Raw genomic sequence first — 24122 nt, 5'->3', positions numbered from 1 at the left:
TAAATTTTAAATTACTTCACTTCCTTTTCCAAATTCTACAAGATGAAATCTCGTTTAATATCGAATGTTCGTTTTGCTCTTATTTTAAATTTTAACTTCTTTTTCCAGCAAAGGAGAGAGAGAGAGAGAGAGATTGGGAGGGGAGAAGATCTATTAATTTAATTTCTCTGCTAATTTTCAACTTTCTGATGTTAAAAGCAGGAAAAAAAATAAAACAAATTTTTTTTTAAAAAAAAGGCAGAAAACAAACATTTAAAAGGAAATCACCAGTTAACAAAAAACAAAAAAAAAGTTCCAGTAGTAAGGGAGGTAACTCTAGATATCTGCTGATAAGGGTATTTCACAGAAAATTTAATTATGTTCCCTAAACTAAATTGTATTTTTAAACATTAAAAAAAAATATATAAATAAACAGAATTAATAAATAAACGATAAATTTCATTTAAATTGCTTTTAATTAGATATTACAATTTTTATTTCTTTTTTTCTTTGTTGGTTTGTCTTTTTTTTTTTCTTCAAATATATTAAGAACATGGATGAACTACAGAGGGGAGAAAAAAAAGACAAACAAAATCGGAGTTTGTTTGGTGTATCGTAGCAAGAAGAAGAAAAATTATCTGCTGTTTCAGGCAGAGCCCTTCATTTGAACACACATCAATTGTTTTGAATTTCACTGACTTGACTTTTTGCACACAAACACAGATCGCAATTGCAGTATTTTTGTAAATCTAAGCGAGCACATTTTACTTCAAAGTGAGAATAACAACTTCTAAGTGAGCATGTGGTACATCAAAGTGAGATTAACAATTTCAAAGTGAGCATCATCTTTGTACTGCGCCTGAGCACTATATATTTAATGATCATTATTATTATTATTATTATTATTATTATTATTATTATTATTATTATTATTAAAATGACAAGCTGGCAGAATCATTAACATGCTGTGTAAAATGCTTTATTCTTTTACTTGTTTCAGTCCTTTGACCATGGTCATGCTGGAGCACCGCCTTTAGTCAAGCAAATCGACCCCAGGACTTATTGCTGAACTGCTAAGTTACGGGGATGTAAACACACCAGCATCTATTGTCAAGCAATGTAGGGGGGACAAACACGGACACACACATATAATATATATATATATATATACATATATACGATGGGCTTCTTTCAGTTTCCGTCTAACAAATCCACTCACAAGGCTTTGGTCGGCCAGAGGCTACAGTAGAAGACACTTGCCCAAGGTGCCACATAGTGGGACTGAACCCAGAACTATGTGGTTGGTAAGCAAGCTACTTACCACACAGCCACTTCTACACCTTAGCAGCATTTTATCCATCTTCACATTCTGAGTTCAAATTCCACTGAGGTCGACTTTGCCTTTCATCCTTTTGGGGTCGATAAAATAAGTAGCAGTTGTACACTGGAGGTTGATGTAATCAACTTACCCCACTTCCTAAAATTGCTGGCCCTGTGCCAAAATTTGAAACCTATACTATTATTATTTATGGTAACAAGCTAGTAGAATCATTAGCAGCATTTCTTCCAACTTTACATTCTGAGTTCAAATTCTGCCAAGGCCAGTTTTGCTCTTCATCCTTTCGGCGGGGTCAATAAAATAAGTACCAGTTGAGCGCTGGGGGTCAACCTAATCAACCAAAAAAGATTTCAGGCCTTGTGCCTCTAGTGGGAAGTATTATTATGAAGAATCCCATGCTAGCATGGAAAACAGACGTTAAACGATGATGATGATGATGATGATGTAGTGAGCTGGTAGAATCATTAACATGCCAGACAAAAAATGCTTAGTGGCTTTCCATCTATCTTTGCATTCTGAGTTCAAATTCCACTGAGGTCAACTTTACCTTCAATCTTCTCAGGGTCAATAAAACAGGTAACAACCAAGCACTGGAGGCAATGTAATTGACTGAAGTGTGTTAATGTGAGAGGGGAATATGTAGATTAAAATCATAATTAACTGATCCTCCTGTATTTTCTTTTACCCAAAGCCAAGGACTTTTCAGCACCTTCCTCTCTCTCTCTCTCTCTCTCTCTCTCTCTCTCTCTCACTCATTCTCCTTCCCTCCCCCTCTCTCTCTCACTCACTCACACTCTCCATCCCCCTCTCTCTCTCACTCACACTCTCCCTCCCCCCCACCTCTCTCTCTCTCTCACACAACTCTCCCTCCCACCCCACCTCTCTCTCTCTCTCTCTCTCTCTCTCTCTCTCTCTCTCTCTCTCTCTCTCTCTCCTGCATATGCATTGTTCAGGAACTTTTCAGTACCCTCTCATATGTACACACACACACACAACACACACACATAAAATTCTGTCTTGGCGTTAGGAAGGGCATCTAGCTGTAGAAACTCTGCCAGATCAGATTGGAGCCTGGCGCAGCCATCTGGTTCACCAGTCCTCAGTCAAATCGTCCAACCCATGCTAGCATGGAAAGCGTACATTAAATGATGATGATGATGATATATATATGACAGGCTTCTTTCAGTTTCCATCTACCAAATCTGCTCACATAGCTTTGGCCAATCCAAAGCAATAGGCAACGGTAAAGACATGCCCAAGGTATCATACAGTGGGTTTGAACTCAGAACTACATGGTTGGAGCACAGTTCTGTGTGGAGCAAACTTCTAACCACACAGCCACACTCGAACCTACACAAAAGTAGAAATCAACATGAGGTTAGTAATCCAAGATGAAATTCCCAGTTGGTATTTAACAACTGTGGAAGCAATACTCCATTCTGAGACTCACTTGATTGAGCATACTTGCAAGAAAAAAAAATGGCACTCCAGTAATGACCATCCCGTCTCTTTTAACCCTTTCGTTACTGTATTTATTTTGAGATGCTCTGTGTTTCTTTCAATTACTTTAACCCTTTTGATACCAACCCGCCTCTGGCTCTGTAATACAAATGTCTTGTTTTCAAAAGATCTGAATTAAAATCTTCCACCAAATCTTAGCCACAATTTGTTCCTAACATTAGCTTAATGATGACTACATTAGTTTAATAATTCTTTGTTATATTTAAAATTAATTGAAAGAAACACAGAGTATCTCAACAGAAATATGGTAATGAAAGGGTTAAATATAACAAAGAATTTAGTAAAATAACTTAGTTATCATTAAGCTTATGTCAGGAACATAAATTGTGACTAAGGTTTGGTGGAAGATTTTAATTCAAAACTTATGAAAACAAGATATTTGTACTCAGAGCCAGAGGCAGTTTCAGCTGGGTTGGTATCAAAAGAGTTAAAAATATCATGGTGACTTTAACCCTTTTGTTACCTTATTTCTGTTGAGATGTTCTGTGTTTCTTCCAATTAATTTTAAATATAACAAAGAATTTAGTAAAATCACCTAGTTATCATTCAGCTAGTGTCAGAAACATAAATTGTGACTAAGGTTTGGTGGAAGATTTTAATTCAAAACTTATGAAAACGAAACATTTGTACTCAGAGCCAGACCGGTTTCAGCCGGGTTGGTATTAAAAGGGTTAAACCAGCCATATCCAACCCAAAATATTCTACTTGTTTTACATTCAAACTGACTGGATCCAGCCTCTTACATTAATCCTACAATGCCATGCTAAAAATAAATAATAACATCATCAAAATCTCAAACCTACAAGATATGCCATGATTAATTCAAAACAATGTGAATAAATAGGCGTAGGAGTGGCTGTGTGGTAAGAAGCTTGCTTACGAACCACATGGTTCCGGGTTCAGTCCCACTGCATGGAACCTTGGGCAAATGTCTTCTACTATAGCCTCGGGCCGACCAAAGCCTTGTGAGTGGATTTGGTAGACGGAAACTGAAAGAAGCCCATCGTATATATGTATATATATATATATATATACTTTATTTAAAAGCAGCAGAAAATTCAACAAAACCTGTTACTCTGAGTTTCACATTCCCATTCGTCGGACAGTTTTTTTCTAGCAAAAACTGTCCGACAAATGGGAACGTGAAACTCAGAGTAACAGGTTTCGTTGAATTTTCTGCTGCTTTTAAATAAAGCATATTACTCTATCCCTGGCATTTGAGTACTCTTTTCCCACCTTGTTTCACATTTATGTGTTTACTCCGGTTATATATATATATATATATATATATATATATATATATATTATATATTATATATATATATATAGGTGTGTGTGTATGCATGTGTGTGTATATGTTTGTGTGTCGGTGTTTGTCCCCCAACATCGCTTGAAAACCGATGCTGGTGTGTTTACGTCCCGAAACTTAGCAGTTCAGCAAAAGAGACCGATAGAATAAGTACTAGGCTTCCAAAGAATAAGTCTGGGGTCGATTTGGTCGACTAAAAAGGCGGTGCTCCAGCATGGCCACAGTCACGTGACTGAAACAAGTAAAAGAGTAAAAGGAGTAAATAAGCATTACACTCGACGAAATAATCTGAAAACTAAAGAGGTTAAAGATACAGCTTCTTTAGAACTGCGTTTATGACTGTGGGGTGTAATTTGAAGGAGAACTTGGCCATTATTTCATGCAGGTCAGTGACCACGTAGCGGTTCTCTCACTGACTCAGTTTTTAATCGATGTTGAATGGACAGGAAATTCGTCGATATCGATCGGACAAAACAACAAACGGTTTGTGAACGCTGACCGGGAGAGAGAGAGAGACGCTTGTGCAACGGACGCATGTGCAATAGCGACGAGCGCGTGCGGGGGGCCTTGAGAAGATCTGCTTCACAGTTCAGCTTTTATCCGAGCATTAATCTTTCTAAACTGGTTGAGGATGGACAACAACAATAGCATCATCAACAACAACAACAGCAGCAACAGCAACAACAAGGATAAGAAGAATAACACACATTTGTCAAAATATGGGTTAATATATTCACTGTTGAATAACATTGGCTGCATGTAAGAAAGGGTTACATGTGTCATTGTATTGGAGACATTCAGGATAGAACATTCTGGAAAATGTGCGAAAAATAGTGTCAGGTTGAGGTGACGGTGGTGGTGGTGGTGCGGGCGAGGGATGATGGGGGAGGAGGCAGGCAAACACAATAGCGATAGCATGTGTGTGTGCATGTCCATGTTTTGTTAGTGATATCGTGGTGTGTGTGTGTGTGTGTATACTCATGTATATTGTTATGCGCACGTGTGTGTACGTTTGTGTTTGATATTACACACTTTTACAAGTGTGTGTGTGACTGTGTTTCTACACACAACTGTAAATGTATAACACTAAATACACACAACACACACGTGTGTGTGTATATATATGTATGTGTGTATATATATATATCTATATATGTGTGTGTGTGTGTATATATATATATATATATATACATATATATATGTGTATGTATATATATACGTATATATATTACATATATATATTGTATGTATATATATACGTATATGTGTGTATAATATATATACATACATATATATATATATATATACATATATATATTATACATACATATATATATATAGACATATATTATATATATATATTATCACATATATATATACACATACATATATATATATATACATATTATATATATATATATATACACATATATATATAGCACATATATATAATATATTATATATACATACATATATATATATACATACATACATATATATATATACATACATATATATACATACATATATATACATATATATATAATACACATATATATATATATACATACATATGTATATATACATATATATATATACACACACTTATAGGTATAAGTATATGTGTATACACATGGATAACTCATTCATATTTTATTCATAAGCAAACGTATAGTAGTAGTGTATATATGTGTTTGTGTGTTTGTAGAGGAACAAATAATTCCCAGTCCACACTAGTATACACACAGCAGAGCCAACAACAACATCAACAACATCAATCAATAAACAAAAATTGTAATATTCTGTTTGTATTACCAATGTTTAATTATTCATCATCACCACCACCACCACACCCACCACCCCACCACTACCACTACCATAATCATCACTACCATCGCCACCACCACCGCAACTACTGCCACCACCACCACCACCACCACCACCACCACCACCACATCATCATCATCATCATCATCATCATCATCATCATCATCATCATCATCATCAATTGTACTGCCACCACAACTACCAGCAGCACTACAACCACCACCACCACCACTACCATCGCTGCTACCATCATGATCTTTGCCACCAACCACAATTAACAGAACCACCACCAACTTCTACCACTACAACACCTGACATGCCACTACCGATCCAACTACTGTCGTTATCACTTTCATCACCAACACCACCATCACTACCGCCATTACCATCACCATCATCACCCCCTATCGTTACCACCAACACCCATTCCCTTCCATTCTATGATCGCTTGTTTGACCTGCTGGTAACACTGGAATTTCATTCAAGCCACACTTTCGAAGGACACAATAGATAATGCAGTTATTACAGAGAAGCACTAAGTGAGAAATAGAATACTGTAGCTGACATTAGGTGACCTGGAGAAAGCCTTTGAAAGGGTCCCTGGCTCCCTCATCTGGTGGTCCATGATGAGTGGTTGATGGGAGCTGTCTAAGCTATGTACAGGGATGCTGTCAGGTAAAAATCAGCAACAGACACCTACCATACTCTGAGTGCCTTGTTTCCCTGGGCATGGATTCACTGAAGCTCCGGCGTCTGGCGACGGACTTGGTAAACACCCACAAAGTTATCAACCACCTCACCAACAACAACACTGAACACCTTTTTGATCTTCATGTGTCTAACACATGTGGACATGCCTACAAAGTCAGAAAACAACACAGCTCCCATGACTTTCGGAAACATTTTTTTCACGCTCAGAGTTGCTGAAGCATAGAACAAACTGCCTGAGTCAGTTGTTGACTGCCATGACACTGCATCCTTTAAGGCCCTCATGCTTTCCAAAATCCGCCGAAACTACACCTGATTATACATACACTTTAGATGAGTTGTAGTGCACCTGAGCACTGTACACAATGTCTTATTATTATTATTATTATTATTATTAACAAGTATAGCAATGAATTTTGTATGGATCAGCTCTCAGCCACCCACCTCTTGTTTATCACAGTCCTCCAGGCCATAACAGAGGAATGTAAGACCGGTTGCCCATGGGAGCTCCTCTATGCCAATAACCTTCTTCTTATACTGTTGTGTCTGGGGAGAGTCATTTTCTTTTGGTGCCTTATAATATAACACACTCACCGGTAAAATTTCCCCTTTTTTCTTACTTTTATTTTCCTAAAATTTTCGTTGCGTCTTGCAACCTTTTCAATAGTTTTAACTCTCAATAGTTTTGACTTCTTCTTATAGCTGAATCCCTACTAGAACTAGAGAAGAAATTTCAGGTGTGAAAACAAGGCCTGGAATCAAAGAGCCTTAGAGTTAACCTAGAAAAAAGACCACAGTGCTAGTAAGCAAGAAAGCAGAAAAATTACTAATCGCTTCTGAGAAATTGGCCTGTTTGATATGCAGAAAAGATGCAGGTAAAAATTCAATTACAGGGTATCCAATGCAAGCTATGAACACATCAAGAAGTGCAGTGACAATAAAGTTCACAAACAAAGTAGTCTTTGTGTGTGGGACGCATATACAGGTACATTAAACATTAAGAAATAGATTTCCTCAAATGTCCATGAAGGGGCTCCTTAGAAGTAGCAGGTAATTTCTGTTACCTAGGTGACCAAGTTAGCGGCAGTGGGGGTTGCTCTGAAAGTGTAATTGCTAGAATAAGAACTGGCTGGGGAAATGTTCAAAAAGCTATTACCTTTGTTGGTAACAAAAGGGCCACTCCTCTCCCTCAGAATGAAAGGCAGATTGTATGATGTTTATGAATGAACAGCTATGCTACATGGAAGTGAGACATGGGCTGTGACCACTGAGGACATAAGAAAGCCTGAAAGAAATGAAACCAGTATGCTCCACTGGATGGGTATTGTCTGTGTGCATGTACATGTAAATGTTTTAAGAGAAAAATTGGGTTGTAAGAGGCATCAGATGTAGTGTGCAGAAGAGAAGACTGTGCCCTTATGGTCATACGATGCATATAGATGAAGACAGCTGCATGAAGAAGTATCAATCTCTAAATATGGAGGGATACTGTAAAAGAGGAAGACCCAGGAAGACATGGGAATGACTTTGTTGCTGACTTTTACCTTACAGCATCCCTGTACAAAGTCTAGACAGCTCCCATCAACCACTCATTTGTAACTAGCTTCCACATGGACCACCAGATGAGGGAGCCAGAGACCCGTTCAAAGGCTTTCTCCAGGTCACCTAATGCCAACTACAGTTTTCTATTTTTCACTTAGTGCTTCTCTGTAATAACTGCATTATCTATTGTGTCCTTCCAAACTTTAATGAATGGACAAAAAACAAGACTGACCAGAAATGTGATTTTAATGACAGTGAGAATTAGTTACTGAGGAATCAAGGGGTTTGTATAGGGAGGGACAGACAGACAGACGTGTCGATGGATAGATGGATAGTTAGACAGACAGATACATACATACAGATAGACAGACAGCCATAGCAAGATACATATATTGCTAAATAGATGGATAGGTAGATAGATGGATGGATAGTCAGCCAGCCAAACAAATAGCCAGACAGAGAGACAGATATATATATTTCTTTACTACCCACAAGGGGCTAAACACAGAGGGGACAAACAAGGACAGACAAACGGATTAAGTCGATTATATTGACCCCAGTGCGTAACTGGTACTTAATTTATTGACCCCAAAAGTATGAAAGGCAAAGTCGACCTTGGCAGAATTTGAACCCAGAACGTAACGGCAGACAAAATACAGCTTCGCATTTCGCCCGGCGTGCTAACGGTTCTGCCAGCTCACCGCCTTAAGAGAGACAGATATATAGGCAGATAGACGGATAGACGGATTGACAGGCTGGCAGACATGGACCGAGAGGCAGACGGACGGACGGACGGCTTAAATGTAACTTACCAAGTCCAATATTCTCGCTTGTTAGGTGTTTTGCATCTCGTATATGTTGCTTTGGGGTAACAAGATAATGGTGACTACTCACTGGTCGAATATCTGGGAATACGACGACATCGGTGTCCTGCGGAGAGAGAGAACAACAACAACATTAATGTCTAGCAAGTGACCGCAACATCAGTTACATCAATACATCATCATCATCATCAAAGGTGATGATAGCTCTGCAGGTATAACCTTTATCTTTTTCCTAGTTTCAGTCATTAGACTGTGGCCATGCTGGGGCACTACCTTGAAAAATTTTTTAGTCGAATGAATTGACCCAAGTTCTTTTTTTTTTTAAGCCTGGTACATGTTCTATCGGTCTCTTTTTGCCAAACCACTAAGTTACGGAGATGTAAACACACCAGAACCTGTTTGTCAAGCTGTGGTGGATGACAAACAGACACACACTCATATATATATATATATATATATATATATTACATATATAGGTGCAGGAGTGGCTGTGTGGTAAGTAGCTAGCTTACGAACTGCATGGTTCCGGGTTCATTCCTACTGCGTGGCACCATGGGCAAGTGTCTTCTACTATAGCCTCGAGCCGACCAAAGCCTCCTGAGTGGATTTGGTAGACGGAAACTGAAAGAAGCCTGTCGTATATCATCATTTAATGTCCACTTTCCATGCTAGCATGGGTTCGATGGTTTGATTGAGGGCTGGCGAACCAGATGGCTGCACCAGGCTCCAACCTTGATCAGCCATCTGGTTCGCCAGCCCTCAGTCAAACCATCCAACCCATGCTAATATATGTATGTGTGTGTGTATATGTTTGTGCGTCTGTATTTGCCCCCCCCCAACATCGCTTGACAACCGATGCTGGGGTGTTTACATACACATACATACACACACACACACACACACACATGCACACAGACATACACACACATACATACATACATACACACATACACACTCCAAGAGAGACCGATCGAGTAAGTACTAGGCTTACAAAGAATAAGTCCTGGGGTCGATTCGCTCGACTAAAGTTGGTGCTCCAGCATGGCCGCAGTCAAACGACTGTGACACGTAAAAGAGAGTAAATAATAACAATAATAATAATAATAATAATAATAATAATAATAATAATAACAATAATAAACCTGAAGCTAAAGTGGAAATCAAATTCAGAGGTATGGTGGTTATATACACATAAATCTGGATGGTATTCAGCCTCTCACCTCCAACCAGGAAAACCAACCTCACTACCACCACCACCACAACCACCCTCGACTGACTGTTACCAATTTCTACAGTTGAGTTTCACACGTAAGGAATTTCCTTTCCCTGCCACCAACACCAACACCGCAATTACCAACCACCAATGCCAACAACAACAACAACACCAACATCACCTCCACAACCTTACAACACCACAACCATCGACACAGCCACCACCACCACCACCACCACCATCATCATCATCATCGTCGTCATAGAACTGAAGAAATAAAGAGAATTTATCTAGTTTTATCCGAATATAGTTCATCCTTCAATCTTTTTGTTGTTGTTCTTTTCAATTTCGTGTGAGAAACTGCAAACTATAAAATTAGCAGTGTGTATACACAGAACTCTGTGTGCGTTGATGATCGTGTGTGTGTGTGTGTGTGTGTGTGTGTGTGTGTGTGCACATGCTGATGGAAACTGTATGGTTAATTTTGTGCGTGTGTGTGTATGCATGCGTTGATGCAAATTGTGCAGTTAATATGTAGAAAACAGATGTGTGTGTGTCTGTATGTATATATACAGACACACATATTCCCATATATATACACACACCACACACATATGTAAATTTATGTGTGTGAATGTAAGCATGTGTGCATGCAAACTGTGTAATTAATGGTATGTTAAAAATAGGAGTGTGTGTGTGTGTGTGTATGTATGTGTGCATGTATGTGTGTATGTTTGTATGTATGTATGTATGTGTGTGTATGTGTGTATGTATGTATGTGTGTGTGTACGTGTGTATCTGTGTGTGTATGTATGTGTGTATATATGTGTGTATGTGTGTGCATGTGTGTGTATGTATGTATGTATGTATGTATGTATGTTATGTATGTATGTTATGTATGTATGTTATGTATGTATGTATGTTATGTATGTATGTGTGTATATGTATGTATGTGTGTATGTATGTGTGTATGTATGTGTGTGTATGTGTGTATGTGTGTGTGTGTGTATGTGTGTGTGTATGTATGTGTGTATGCATGCAGGCATGCATGTATGTGTGTGTATGTATGTTTGTATGTATGTATGTGTGTGTATATATGTATGTATGTGTGTACGTATGTATGTATGTGTGTGTACGTATGTATGTATGTATGCATTGTATGTGGAAGTCTGACTTATTTTTCATCATTTTTATAATTGTACACAAAGAGAACAAAAGAACTGACACACACACACACACACACACACATATATATATATATAGTAATATTATAAGTTTGTGTGTATATATATATATATATATATATACACACGCATAATATGAAATGGGAGCAGCACTCAATATATAATATAGAGTTTTAATACTTTTGTGTGTGTGTGTGGATGTGTGTCTTAGGTGTATATATAAGTCAGGAACACATAAATCACACACATATATTCATATAGAGGTAAAAGATACATATGCACGCATACACACACACACAGATGTGTATATGTATTTTTATATAAACACATATACAAGCATATTCACATATATACACACACACATTAATACATACATACATATATAATATATACACATACACACATTCACATACATACGCACACACGCACTCACATATATCCACACACACATTCACATATATCCACACACACATTCACATATATACACACACACATTAATACATACATACATATATATATATACACATACACACATTCACATACATACGCACACACGCACTCACATATATCCACACACACATTCACATATATACACACACACATTCACATATACACACACACACACATTCACATATATACACACACACATTCACATATATACACACACACATTCACATATATATACACACACAGTCACATATACACACACACACAGTCACATATATACACACACATTCACATATATATACACACACACATTCACATATATATACACACACACACACATTCACATATATATACACACACACATATATATATACATACACATTCACATATATATACACACACAATCACACACATTCACTCATACACACAAACATATAGATATATAATATACCAACACACACACACTTGCTCATTCACACAGCACACAAACATATATATATACACACACACACCTTGCTCATTCACACAACACACATTATATATATACACACACACCACACACCCATAATATATACACAACATATATACCACACACACACATATATATATACACACAAACCCACACTTGCTCATTCACACACACACACACATATATATATACACACACACACACACACATATATAACACCACACAAACATATATATATATACACACACACAGTAACACTTGCTCATTCACACACACACACATATATATATACACACACACACACACACATATATATACACACACATATATACACACACACACACACATATATATATACACACACATATATATATACACACACACACACTTGCTCATTCACACACACACACACATATATATATACACACACACACACACACATATATATACACACACATATATACACACACACACACATATATATATATACACACACATATATATACACACACATTCAAACTGCATGTGTGTGTGCGTATTTTGATGCGAAGTAACAATCCTAATGCCTAAACATATTCAGCCTCCACAAGTGTCGAGTCCTAGCTGTTGTAAAGTGCAGTTTTCCTCTGCACAAGTGTTGCGCATTGCACTTTCATGTTCATGCATGTTACACGCACACGCCCGTGCACGAATGCATGCATGCACCGAAAAACGTATTTACACATTCTGCTGCACTTGGTGCAAATTCCTCAACTAACATTTCACTGATGCAATTAACTGCAGCATTGTGATTGCACATGTTAGAGTGCATTAATTATTGAACATTTTCCCATTTGGTGCACATGAAGGAGGTGTGGGAGGAGGAGAGGGAATGTGAGGAGAGGTAGGAGGCAGGGAGGTGGGGGAAGGAGGGAGGGAAGGGATGCAGTTGGGGGAGTTGACTATCGGTGTCCTGTCCATGCGTTTGCATGTGTAGGTGGATAGGTTCTTGTGAATGTGTGTGTGTGTGTGCATGTGTGTGAGATTGTGTGTGTATGAGCATGTGTATATATGGGTAAGTGTGTGTTTGTGTGTGTGTGACATTGTACATTTGTATTGAAGTGCGTGTATGTTAATCTGTGTGTGTGTGTGTGTGTGTGTGTGTATGATTGTATGTATTTGTATGGAAGTGTGTGTGTGTGTGTGTGTATGATTGTATGTATTTGTATGGAAGTGTGTGTGTGTGTGTATGATTGTATGTATTTGTATGGAAGTGTGTGTGTGTGTGTATGATTGTATGTATTTGTATGGAAGTGTGTGTGTGTGTGTTTGTGTGTGTATTTGTATGGAAGTGTGTGGTTGGTGTGTTATGATTGTATGTATTGTATGGAGACAGGAAGTGTGTGTGGTGTGTGTGTATGATTGTATGTATTTGTAGGAAGTGTGTGTGTGTGTGTTTGTGTGTGTATTTGTATGGAAGTGTGGTGGTGTGTTGTTTGTGTGTGGATTTGTATGGAGGGTGTGTGTGTGTGTGTTTTGTGGTGTATTGTATGGAAGTGTGTGTTGTGTATGATTCTATGTATTTGTAGGAAAGTGTGTGTGTGTTGGTCAGTGTGTGCATTTGTATTGAAATGTGTATGTGTGTGTGTGTGTGTATTTGTTGCTAAAGATATCTGCGTTCATGGATAATTAGATGCATGTGTGTGTGTGTGTGTGTAACTGCAGGCAAGCTGTCTATATGCCTGTATGTACATGCTGATGTGTGATGTGTGATGTGTGCATGTAGGAAATCTGTAAATCTGTATGTGGCATGATTACATAGATGTGTGTATGTGTGCACACGTGTGTGTGGAATTGTACGTATCTATATGCATATATGCGTGCATGTTGTGGGCATATAATATGTGGATTGTGTATGTGTGTGTGTATGTGTGCATATATGTATATATAGAGAGAAGAGGGGAGAGAGGAGAGATGTGCATATAGAGAATACATGTTATTTTGTTGCATGTGGGTGTATATGTGAGAGCATGAATGAATGTATAAAAATGCACATAAATGTATGTATATATATATATACATACACACACACAAACACATATACTACACACACCACATATATAACACACACACCACACAATATACATATATATATATATATATATAGATATATATATAATACAGAGAGAGAGACGCATTTATACACACATAAATAATATATATATATATATATATATATATATATATATATATATATAATATTTATAAGCAAAAATGTCATGCATATCTTTGTACACAAATTAAATATATGTACATAAGGGCTGTGTGTGTTGGTATACATGTATGTGTATGTATGTATGTATAATATATATATATATATATATATATATATATATATATATTATATATATATATATATATATATATATATATATATATATATATATATAAGTCGCTTTTATGTAGTACCTAGAGATGTGTATGTGAATGGATAGGTAGATATTATGGACATGGGGTGTGGATAAACACTGGAAGATGGATGGGGAAGAAGTTGTCAGCCAACAGAGATGGAAGGGGAAGACATGGGAAGAGACAGAGGGAAAAGGCTGAACTCAAATTCATGACGTTTGTTGAATCTTCTAACAAGGGAGATGAGATAAGGGACCACAGCACTGTGCTAGGGGAGACCTGTGCAACCCAAGCAAGTAAGGGCGGGTGAGGTAACAGAGATAAAGTGATGATGATGATAATGATGATGTACAGAGATAAATGTATGGGAATGAAAGTGTATATATATATTCTTTTACTTGTTTCAGTCATTTGACTGCGGCCAGGCTGGAGCATTGCCTTGAAGGGTTTTAGTCGAACAAATCGACCCCAGTGCTTATTTTTTTAAGCCTAGTACTTATTCGATGCCAAACTGCTGGGTTATAGGGACCAAGGGGACGGACAAACACAGACACAAAGACACACACACATACATGATGGGCTTGTTTCAGTTTCTATCTACCAAATCAACTCACAAGGCTTTGGTTGACCCAAGGCTATATTAGAAGACACTTGCCCAAGGTGCCACGCAGTGGGACTGAACCCGGAACCATGTGGTTGGAATGCAAGCTTCTTACCCACACACACACACACACACAGATATATATATACATACACATATGAACATATGTGACTGAATGTGTTTACAAGTATATATTTTTCTTTACTACCCACAAGGGGCTAAACACAGAGGGGAAAAACAAAGGGATTAAGTCAATTACATCAACCCCAGTGCGAAACTGGTACTTTATCGACCCCGAAAGGATGAAAGGCAAAGTCGACCTCGGCGGAATTTGAACTCAGGACACGTAACGACAGATGAAATACATATGCGTATAAGCAAAGTGTTCATGAATTAGTGCATACAGAGTTACATCTGAAGGTATGGGCACACAAGACAGTTACCCAGGGGCCACACAGGTCTAGGGACTCAATTCTGATCTATATATGCTGTGGTCTGCTGTCAAATAAATAAGTATAAGGCCCAGTTCATTGATTTTCCCAGGTACCCCATGGACGTAAGGACCCAATTTTGATCTATGTATACTGTGATTAGCTGTCAGATAAATACTATAGGGCCTGATGGATTGATTTTCTAGGGGCCTATACTGCAACTAAGATGGCCCTGAGTGTATATACAACAATAGATGTGTATATATGTGAGTGTAGGCAATATGCATGTATACAAGGGAGTGCTGAAAAGTTCCTGGCTTTAAGGGCATCACAAAAGGCCTGGTTGTAAGCTCAATCTTTCAAGTTCTTTTACAGGGCTTACAAAAACTGAAGGACTGCCACAATAAGGCGGCGAGCTGGCAGAAACGTTAGCATGCTGGGCGAAATGCTTAGCGGTATTTCGTCTGCCGTTACGTTCTGAGTTCAAATTCCGCCGAGGTCGACTTTGCCTTTCATCCTTTCGGGGTCGATAAATTATGTACCAGTTATGCACTGGGGTCGATATAATCGACTTAATCCATTTGTCTGTCCTTGTTTGTCCTCTCTGTGTTTAGCCCTGTATTTTATTTTACCCAAAGTCACGAATTTTCAGCACCCCTTTTGTGTGTGGGGGGGGGGGGGTAAAGGTGGAAGTAGTTACAGTTCAGTGGTATTGGTTGTATTAAAAAGTTTCATTTATTCAAAGACGATCTTCAGGTTAACCAATCCAGCTCTAACACTATCGTTGGCACCCTACGTGCCAGATATGATACCTGATACAATGACCGCAAGCAGCATGAGTTGAAATCAAAATCTACAGAGCCAGAACAAATATTACAAGACATCCCCCATGCTACTGCTAACCAATTCTTATTTCTTTACTGCCCACAAGGGGCTAAACACAGAGAGAACAAACAAGGACAGACAACCAGATTAAGTCGATTATATCGATCCCACTGCATAACTGGTACTTATTTAATCGACCCCAAAAGGATAAAAGGCAAAGTTGACCTCGGCGGAATTTTAACTCAGAACGTAACGGCAGACGAAATACCCTATTTCTTTACTACCTACAAGGGGCTAAACATAGAGTGGACAAACAAGGATTAAGTTGATTATATCAACCCCTGTGCATAACTGGTACTTATTTAATCGACCCCGAAATGATGAAAGGCAAAGTCGACCTCGGCGGAAATCGAACTCAGAACATAACGTCAGACGAAACACCGCTAAGCACTTCACCCGGCATGCTAACGTTTCTGCCAGCTTGCCGCCAATTCTGCTAACCAATTCTGTTGACCTACTGCCCTGCACTGGTGCTTTATACTTTGTTATCCCCACCAAAAGCAAAGAATGGGAGTTAAAGTTGACTTTAGTATGATTTGAACACAGAATACAGAGAGTCAGAACAAATACCACAAATCATCCTGTATGATGCCCTAACCACTGAGCCAATCCATTGTCTTATTTATAAATGATTGTTGCTGTTGTTGCGGAGTTGACCTATGGCATACAAGAAATCAATCAAACAGATCAATATAATACACCACAGATCTACAGATATCCAATAATTCCACCTAGCTGATGACCACACTACACATTTGAATATGCAGCAGCAGTGGTGGTTGTTGTTTAGCTTCACTTCTGACATTCCAGCCATGCCGTTCCTGCTGAAACTGCATTATCCAATGTGCCAGCTACATTTTTGATGATGACATGGTGTAATTAGAGGGAAATTCAGCTGCTATTTCCAGTATATGGTAATTTCACGAGCAGGTTGTTTCGTTGATCGAATCAACTGAAACACTCGCCGTCATAACCAACAGAATGCCAGTAAGTGAATATATCAGAATGTTCCAGAAGTAAGATCCAGGGGTGTTTTGGTTTTCGTTTATAAAGCTTACCCAGGAAGGTGGCGAGCTGGCAGAGACGTTAGTGTTATATTGGTGTTATATCAATATTTAAGGTGCCTTTGGGGTTGTGTGATTAAGGAGCTTGCTTCATAACCTTGAGATCTTGGATTCAGTCCTACAGTGTAGTAGCACCTCAAGCATCGGCCAAAGACTTGTGAGTAGATTAGACAGACAGAAACTGAAAGAAATATGTCGTGTATGTGTGTGTGTGTATATATATATATATATATATATATATATATATACACACACACACAAGCATATCTCACCCTACATTGTTAATTGGTTCCAGGAGACACAACTTAAGTCGAATTAACTTGTCTCTAGGCTAAACCGATAATAACCATTCCCAGTTCTATACTTTATTTATGAATGCATTTTCAATAATACCTGGTTAATAAAAGCCTATTTTAAGCTGACAAAAAACAATTTTTATTTTGTAATACAGTACAATAACAAAAAAAGTAATCTAAATTTACGAATATGCTTTATTTATGAATGCAGTTCGCAATAAGAAATGGTAAAATAAAAGACTTTTTTAAGCTTAAAAAACAAATTCAGTAATTATCATTATTTCACAATAGTAAAAAAAAAAACTAAATTATTCTAAATTTACCAATTTATATGATTTCGTGATTTCAGTCACTAAGCTACACTACTTTATGGTGTGTATCTTAACATTTACTGTACATATTTTAATATGATTTTATATGCTTTTATTCTTATTTACTGTACCGTAACATGATTTTATGTACTTTTAATGGTTTTCTAGTGATTTTATGATTCAAATATTTGCAGCAAACAGACGTAAAGTTGAGTAAAATGACTTAGCTTAATTTGTATTTTATCCTATATTATTTTTGAAAACCAACATATAAACAAGTACGACTTAAGTCAAGGTATATCTATATATATATATAGTCAAGAGATGAGGTCCAAAGATTCTCAGTATAGAAAACAGTAGCAGTCAAATGATTTGAACTTAGATTCTGATGTCTTTACAGGGGACTAATTCCATGGAGTAAAGAATGGCTATAAGAGAAAATTCAGGTGAGAAGATATGGAGATAATTATGCAGATAAATAATTTTTTCTGATTTTTTGGATTTTTTTATATATGCTAGGCTACTGGTTTTAAATTGATATTAATTAAATTAATATTCAATTTATCTCCCTCGTTATTTAAACCCATGCTAGCATGGAAAGCGGACGTTAAACGATGATGATGATGATATATATATATATATATATACATACATACATACACACACATACATACATACACTCACAAACACAATGAACATCTTTCAGTTTGCATCTACTAGACCCATTCACAGGGCTCTGGTCAGCCTGGGGTTATTGTAGAAGACACCTGCCCAAGGTGCCACACAGTGGAAATGAACCTGAGACCATGTGGTCAGGAAACAAACTTCTTACCACTCAGCCACACCAATGCCAAAGGATTAAAGATGGAATGAACTCCACTTAATCAGTCATGCTGTGGTGGTGGTGGCGGCGGTAGTGGTGGAAGGTGACAGAGATGGCGGTGGCGATGATAGCAGTGGTGGTGGTGGTGGTTTGTATATCTCAACAGTAGGGTAACCATAATAATTATTTTTCTTGATTAAACTCGGGTGGTACTACTGAAGAGTGGTCCCTGTGCGTGCACTCATGCATCCGCGCTAGCTAGTCGTGACTAGTCGATCCTACAACGACTACCTAGTAAATAAAACACAAAATAAATATTTTTTTAAAACGAAGTAAATAAAATACAAAACCACAAATTAAGGATCGACTAGTCACGACTAGCTAGCGCGGATGCGCGAGTACGCGACTGCGCGCACCGGGACCACTCTTCTTAAGTAGTACAGCCTTAGGTCAGCTGTGTGCAGTTGTGTGTGTGTGTGTGTGATCGCACCTCTTTGAAACACCATAAAAAAGGAATGAGTTCCAACGACAACAAAATGTCAAAACAGTGACGATCCATGAATTGGCAGAAGCATTAAGACCAGCGACGTTTTGTGATGGACCTTTACATTTTGGGTTCAAATCCTGTTGGATGACGGAAGGAGGCCCAAGTCTGCCTTTTCTCCTTTCCAGTCCTGTCAGTCATTTCCATAATAAACTACTTCCAGTCCTAGTGGTGGATGGAATTAAAATATACTAGCAGTATCGCCCGGCGTTGCTCGGGTTTGTTTTGACCCTTTAGAATTGGAATTTTTGAAAAGTAAAAGTTTTGCATTATGTAGCTTGTTATTCTCTTCAAGTGAACATTTTTCTGGTTGAAATACACCGAAAAATGGCGACACAGCAGTAAAAAAATCGTAAAAAAAAGGGATTTTCATAGAAAAAAAAAGCACCTTTTTGATGTAAATAATTTTTGGTGTTAACATGGTCCGATTTGAATTTTATCTTCTATGGAAGGAAGAGTAAGCCTTCTTCTATCATACTCTCAATTTTGGTCAACTTGTGCCGCAGGGTCTCGGAGGAGATAGTGTTAGTTGAAGGCTACCAAACCTGTCACACACAGACAACTTCAGCTTTATATATAGAGAGATGATGATGATGGCTAAACAATGATGACGACAGTGGTGAAAAAAAAACAAATACTTATAAGGGAGGTAACTAGTGTGAAATTCATCGGAGCAACGAAAAGAAATATTAAGAGTTACTTCCCTTGCATCATCTACGAATTTGTATTCTGATTTATAACCTCTTCGATGCGCGCGGAATTTAGTTGTTATTTCTAGCAGATCACAGCATTCTGAAGAGGGGCATTTCATATAGATATATATATCTTGTATTTTTTTTTGTTTCAGTCATCAGATTGCAGGCATTGCTCGGGCACCATCTTGAAGATATTTCAGCCGAATGAATCAAGTCCAGTAGTTACATTTTTTGTTCAGCCTTGCACTTATTCTATCAGTCCCTTTTGCTGAACAGCTAAGTTACAGGGATGTAAACACACCAGCAGCGATTGCCAAGCGGTGGAGGAAGGGGGAAGTAACACACACACACACACACACCCATATATATGATGGGCTTCCTTCAGTTTCTGTCTACTAAATCCACTCACAAGGCTTTGATCAGCCCGAGGCTTTAGTAGTAGATATTTACCTAAGGTGCAATGCAGTGGAACTGAAGCCAGAAGAGCAAGCTTCCTACCACACAGCCATGTCTGTGCCCCTATATATATATATATATATATATATTATATATATATATATATATATATATATATATATATATCGTCCTTGTTTTCGTATACATTCGCTGCTTTCTTCCAAGGAATCTAATGCTCTTAGCTTATTTTTTCCTTGGGGGCTGGCCAGATTGAAGCAATCTCGAGTATAACCAGCCAAAATTGCAAAGATAATCTGGAACTCGACTGAGGATAGAAAACTCCGAATGATCCATCCTTGTTTTCCTTGTATCGCCTGTCTGGATGTTTTGCGTTCTTGTCCCATTTTTGTATTATATATATGTGTGTGTGTGTGTGTGTATATATATATATATATAATATATATATATATATATATATATATATATATGGGGCATGTGTACTTTGATCAACCCATCTGCTTATCTGAATGACCATGACACTCAATGTGTTATAGTGAGAAAAAATATTTTTACAGTTCCCGTCCTATACATATATATGCACAGGGGTGACTGAATGGTAAGAAGGTTGTATCCCAATTACATGGTTCCAGGTTCAGTCCCACTGCATGGCACCTTGTGCAAATGTCTCCTCCAATAGCACCAAAGCCTTGTGACTGAATATGGCAGACAGAAAGTGGGAAAAGGCCGTCATGTGTGTGTGTGTGGTTTTATGGCTGTGTCTGTTTGACAACCAGTGTTGGTGGGTTTATATCCCCATAATGTAGCAGTTCAGCATAAGACATCAATAGAATAAATAAATACCAGGATTAAAAAATACAAAGTACAGAGGTCGATTCATTCCACTAAAATTCTTCAAGGCAGTGCCCCAGCATGGCCACAGTCTAATGAGAGAAACAAGTAAAAGATAAAAATATAATGGGATTTTTTAAAACATTGAATGAAGGCAGGGGTCCATTTGAGTAAAATAGGAATCATAGGCGCAGGAGTGGCTGTGTGGTAAGTAGCTTGCTTACCAACCACATGGTTCCAGATTCAATCCCACTGCGTGGCACATTGAGCAAGTGTCTTCTACTATAGCCTCGGGCCGACCAAGCCTTGTGAGTGGATTTGGCAGATGGAAACTGAAAGAAGCCCGTCGTATATATATATATATATATATATATATATCTATATATGTGTGTGTGTGTGTGTCTATATATATATATATATATATATATTATATATATATATATATATATTGTGTGTGTGTGTGTGTTGTGTGTATTATATATATATATATATATATGTACGTGTGTATATATTGTTGTTTGTCTGTGCCCCATCCCCCAACATCGCTTGACAACCAATGCTGGTGTGTTTACATCCCCGTAACTTAGCGGTTTAGCAGAAGAGACCAATAGAATAAGTACTGGGCTTATAAAGAATAAGTCCTGGGGTCAATTTGCTTGATTAAGAGCATGAAGACTGACAAAATGCCACTAAGCATTTCGCCGCGTGCTAACGACTCTGCCAGCTCACCACCTTAACGACAACACAACATTAATTTTTTTTGTTTTCATCACAAAACTCATTAACTCTAACCCACCTGTTCTAATTCTACCTTGTTCATGCCAACACCGTCACCACCACTATGTATCACCACAAAACTACCACCACTACTACCACATACCTATTTCTTTACTACCCACAAGGGGCTAAACACATAGGGGACAAACAAGGACAGACAAACGGATTAAGTCGATTATATTGACCCCAGTGCGTAACTGGTACTTAATTTATCGACCCCCGAAAGGATGAAAGGCAAAGTCGACCTCGGCGAAATTTGAACTCAGAACATAGCGGCAGCTGAAATACAGCTACGCATTTCGCCCGGCGTGCTAACGATTCTGCCAGCTCGCCACCTTAACGACAACACAGTATTAATTTTTTTTTTGTTTTCATCACAAAACTCATTAACTCTAACCCACCTGTTCTACATCTACCTTGTTCACGCCAACAACACCGTCACCACCACTATGTATCACCACAAAACTACCACTACCACCACCACCACATACCACTGTCAAAATCACCACACTTCTCCACACCAAACTACCACCACCATATGCCTAAAGACTACTCCCACCACTACTACAAATAGATCCACCACTACCACCACACAGCTCCCTTACACCTCCACACCGCCAGCCCTATACAATATGTCAAGGTGAAACAATCACAGTCTTTATTTTCTTAATTTTGTTCTAGTTTTCTTGTTCTTTTCTTTGCCTTTGTTTTTATTTTTATTTTATTTATATTCGTTTTCTTCTTAATTTTCTCACTACGCAAGAGTTTTAATGACAAATTTAACCCACTCAACTACTACTACTACTACTACTATTAATTAATCCAGCCATAATTACTGATTTCAAATTTTGGCACAAGGCCAGCAATTTCAGAGAAGAGGAGAAGTTGATTACATCAACTCCAGTGCTCAACTAGTGCTTATTTTATTGACATTATATACATTTGACGGATAGTTGTCTTCATCTTGTTTGATGTTAACACGTTTCGACTGTTATACTCTCCAGTATTCTTCAGGTGTCTTGGGGAAATTTCGAACCTGGGTTCTCATGCCTAAGGTATTTTTCAATACTATTATTATTATTCAGGTCACTGCTTGGAATCGAACTTGGAATCTTGGAGTTAGGTATGCAGGTAGGTAAGCGGCGAGCTGGCAGAAACGTTAGCACGCCAGGCGAAATGCTTAGCAGTCTACCGCTACGTTCTGAGTACCAGTTATATATAAGTACCAGTTATATAAGTACTGGGGTCGATATAATTGACTTAATTCGATTGTCTGTCCTTGTTTGTCCTCTCTGTGTTTAGCCCCTTGTGGGTAGTAAAGAAATAGGTAGATAGGTAGGTAGGTAGGTAGGTAGGTAGGCATGTAAGTAGGTAGGTAGGCAGATGGATAGATATATTAGTTTCAAATTTTTTAATAAGGCTAGCAAGTTCAGGAGATGGGGTAAATTAATTAAATCTATCCTAGTGCATTGTACATTACTGCATATGCTTTATACGCACTTTTTGACAAGTTGTGGTGCACCTGAGCAATGTATACAATAATTTCATTATCATTATATATATATCACATGTGATCATGTGACTGACTAGGCTATCAAATGTTGTTACACATCACTGATCACAATACATTGTGCATTGTTTTAGCCTTCAAATAACGCCACCCTGCTGGCTTGGTGAGCAGGCCAACATTCCCCTTCTGA

General features: G+C 38.0%; 1 protein-coding gene across 2 annotated transcripts in view; it reads right to left on the bottom strand.

The window, feature by feature from the left end:
* LOC115223570 (histidine triad nucleotide-binding protein 3-like) overlaps nucleotides 1-24122 on the bottom strand; it is a 56598-nt gene that overhangs the window by 10459 nt on the left and 22017 nt on the right. For both annotated transcript variants that reach the window (XM_036512542.1, XM_029794207.2), the window contains exon 2: nucleotides 9038-9155. In XM_036512542.1, coding sequence (XP_036368435.1) covers nucleotides 9038-9155 — 118 coding nt within the window. The remainder of the gene's footprint in view (nucleotides 1-9037; nucleotides 9156-24122) is intronic.

This window comes from Octopus sinensis, linkage group LG23 (genome assembly GCF_006345805.1).
Source record: "Octopus sinensis linkage group LG23, ASM634580v1, whole genome shotgun sequence".
NCBI classification, from domain to species: domain Eukaryota; kingdom Metazoa; phylum Mollusca; class Cephalopoda; order Octopoda; family Octopodidae; genus Octopus; species Octopus sinensis.
This window is presented reverse-complemented; position numbering and strand designations above follow the sequence as displayed.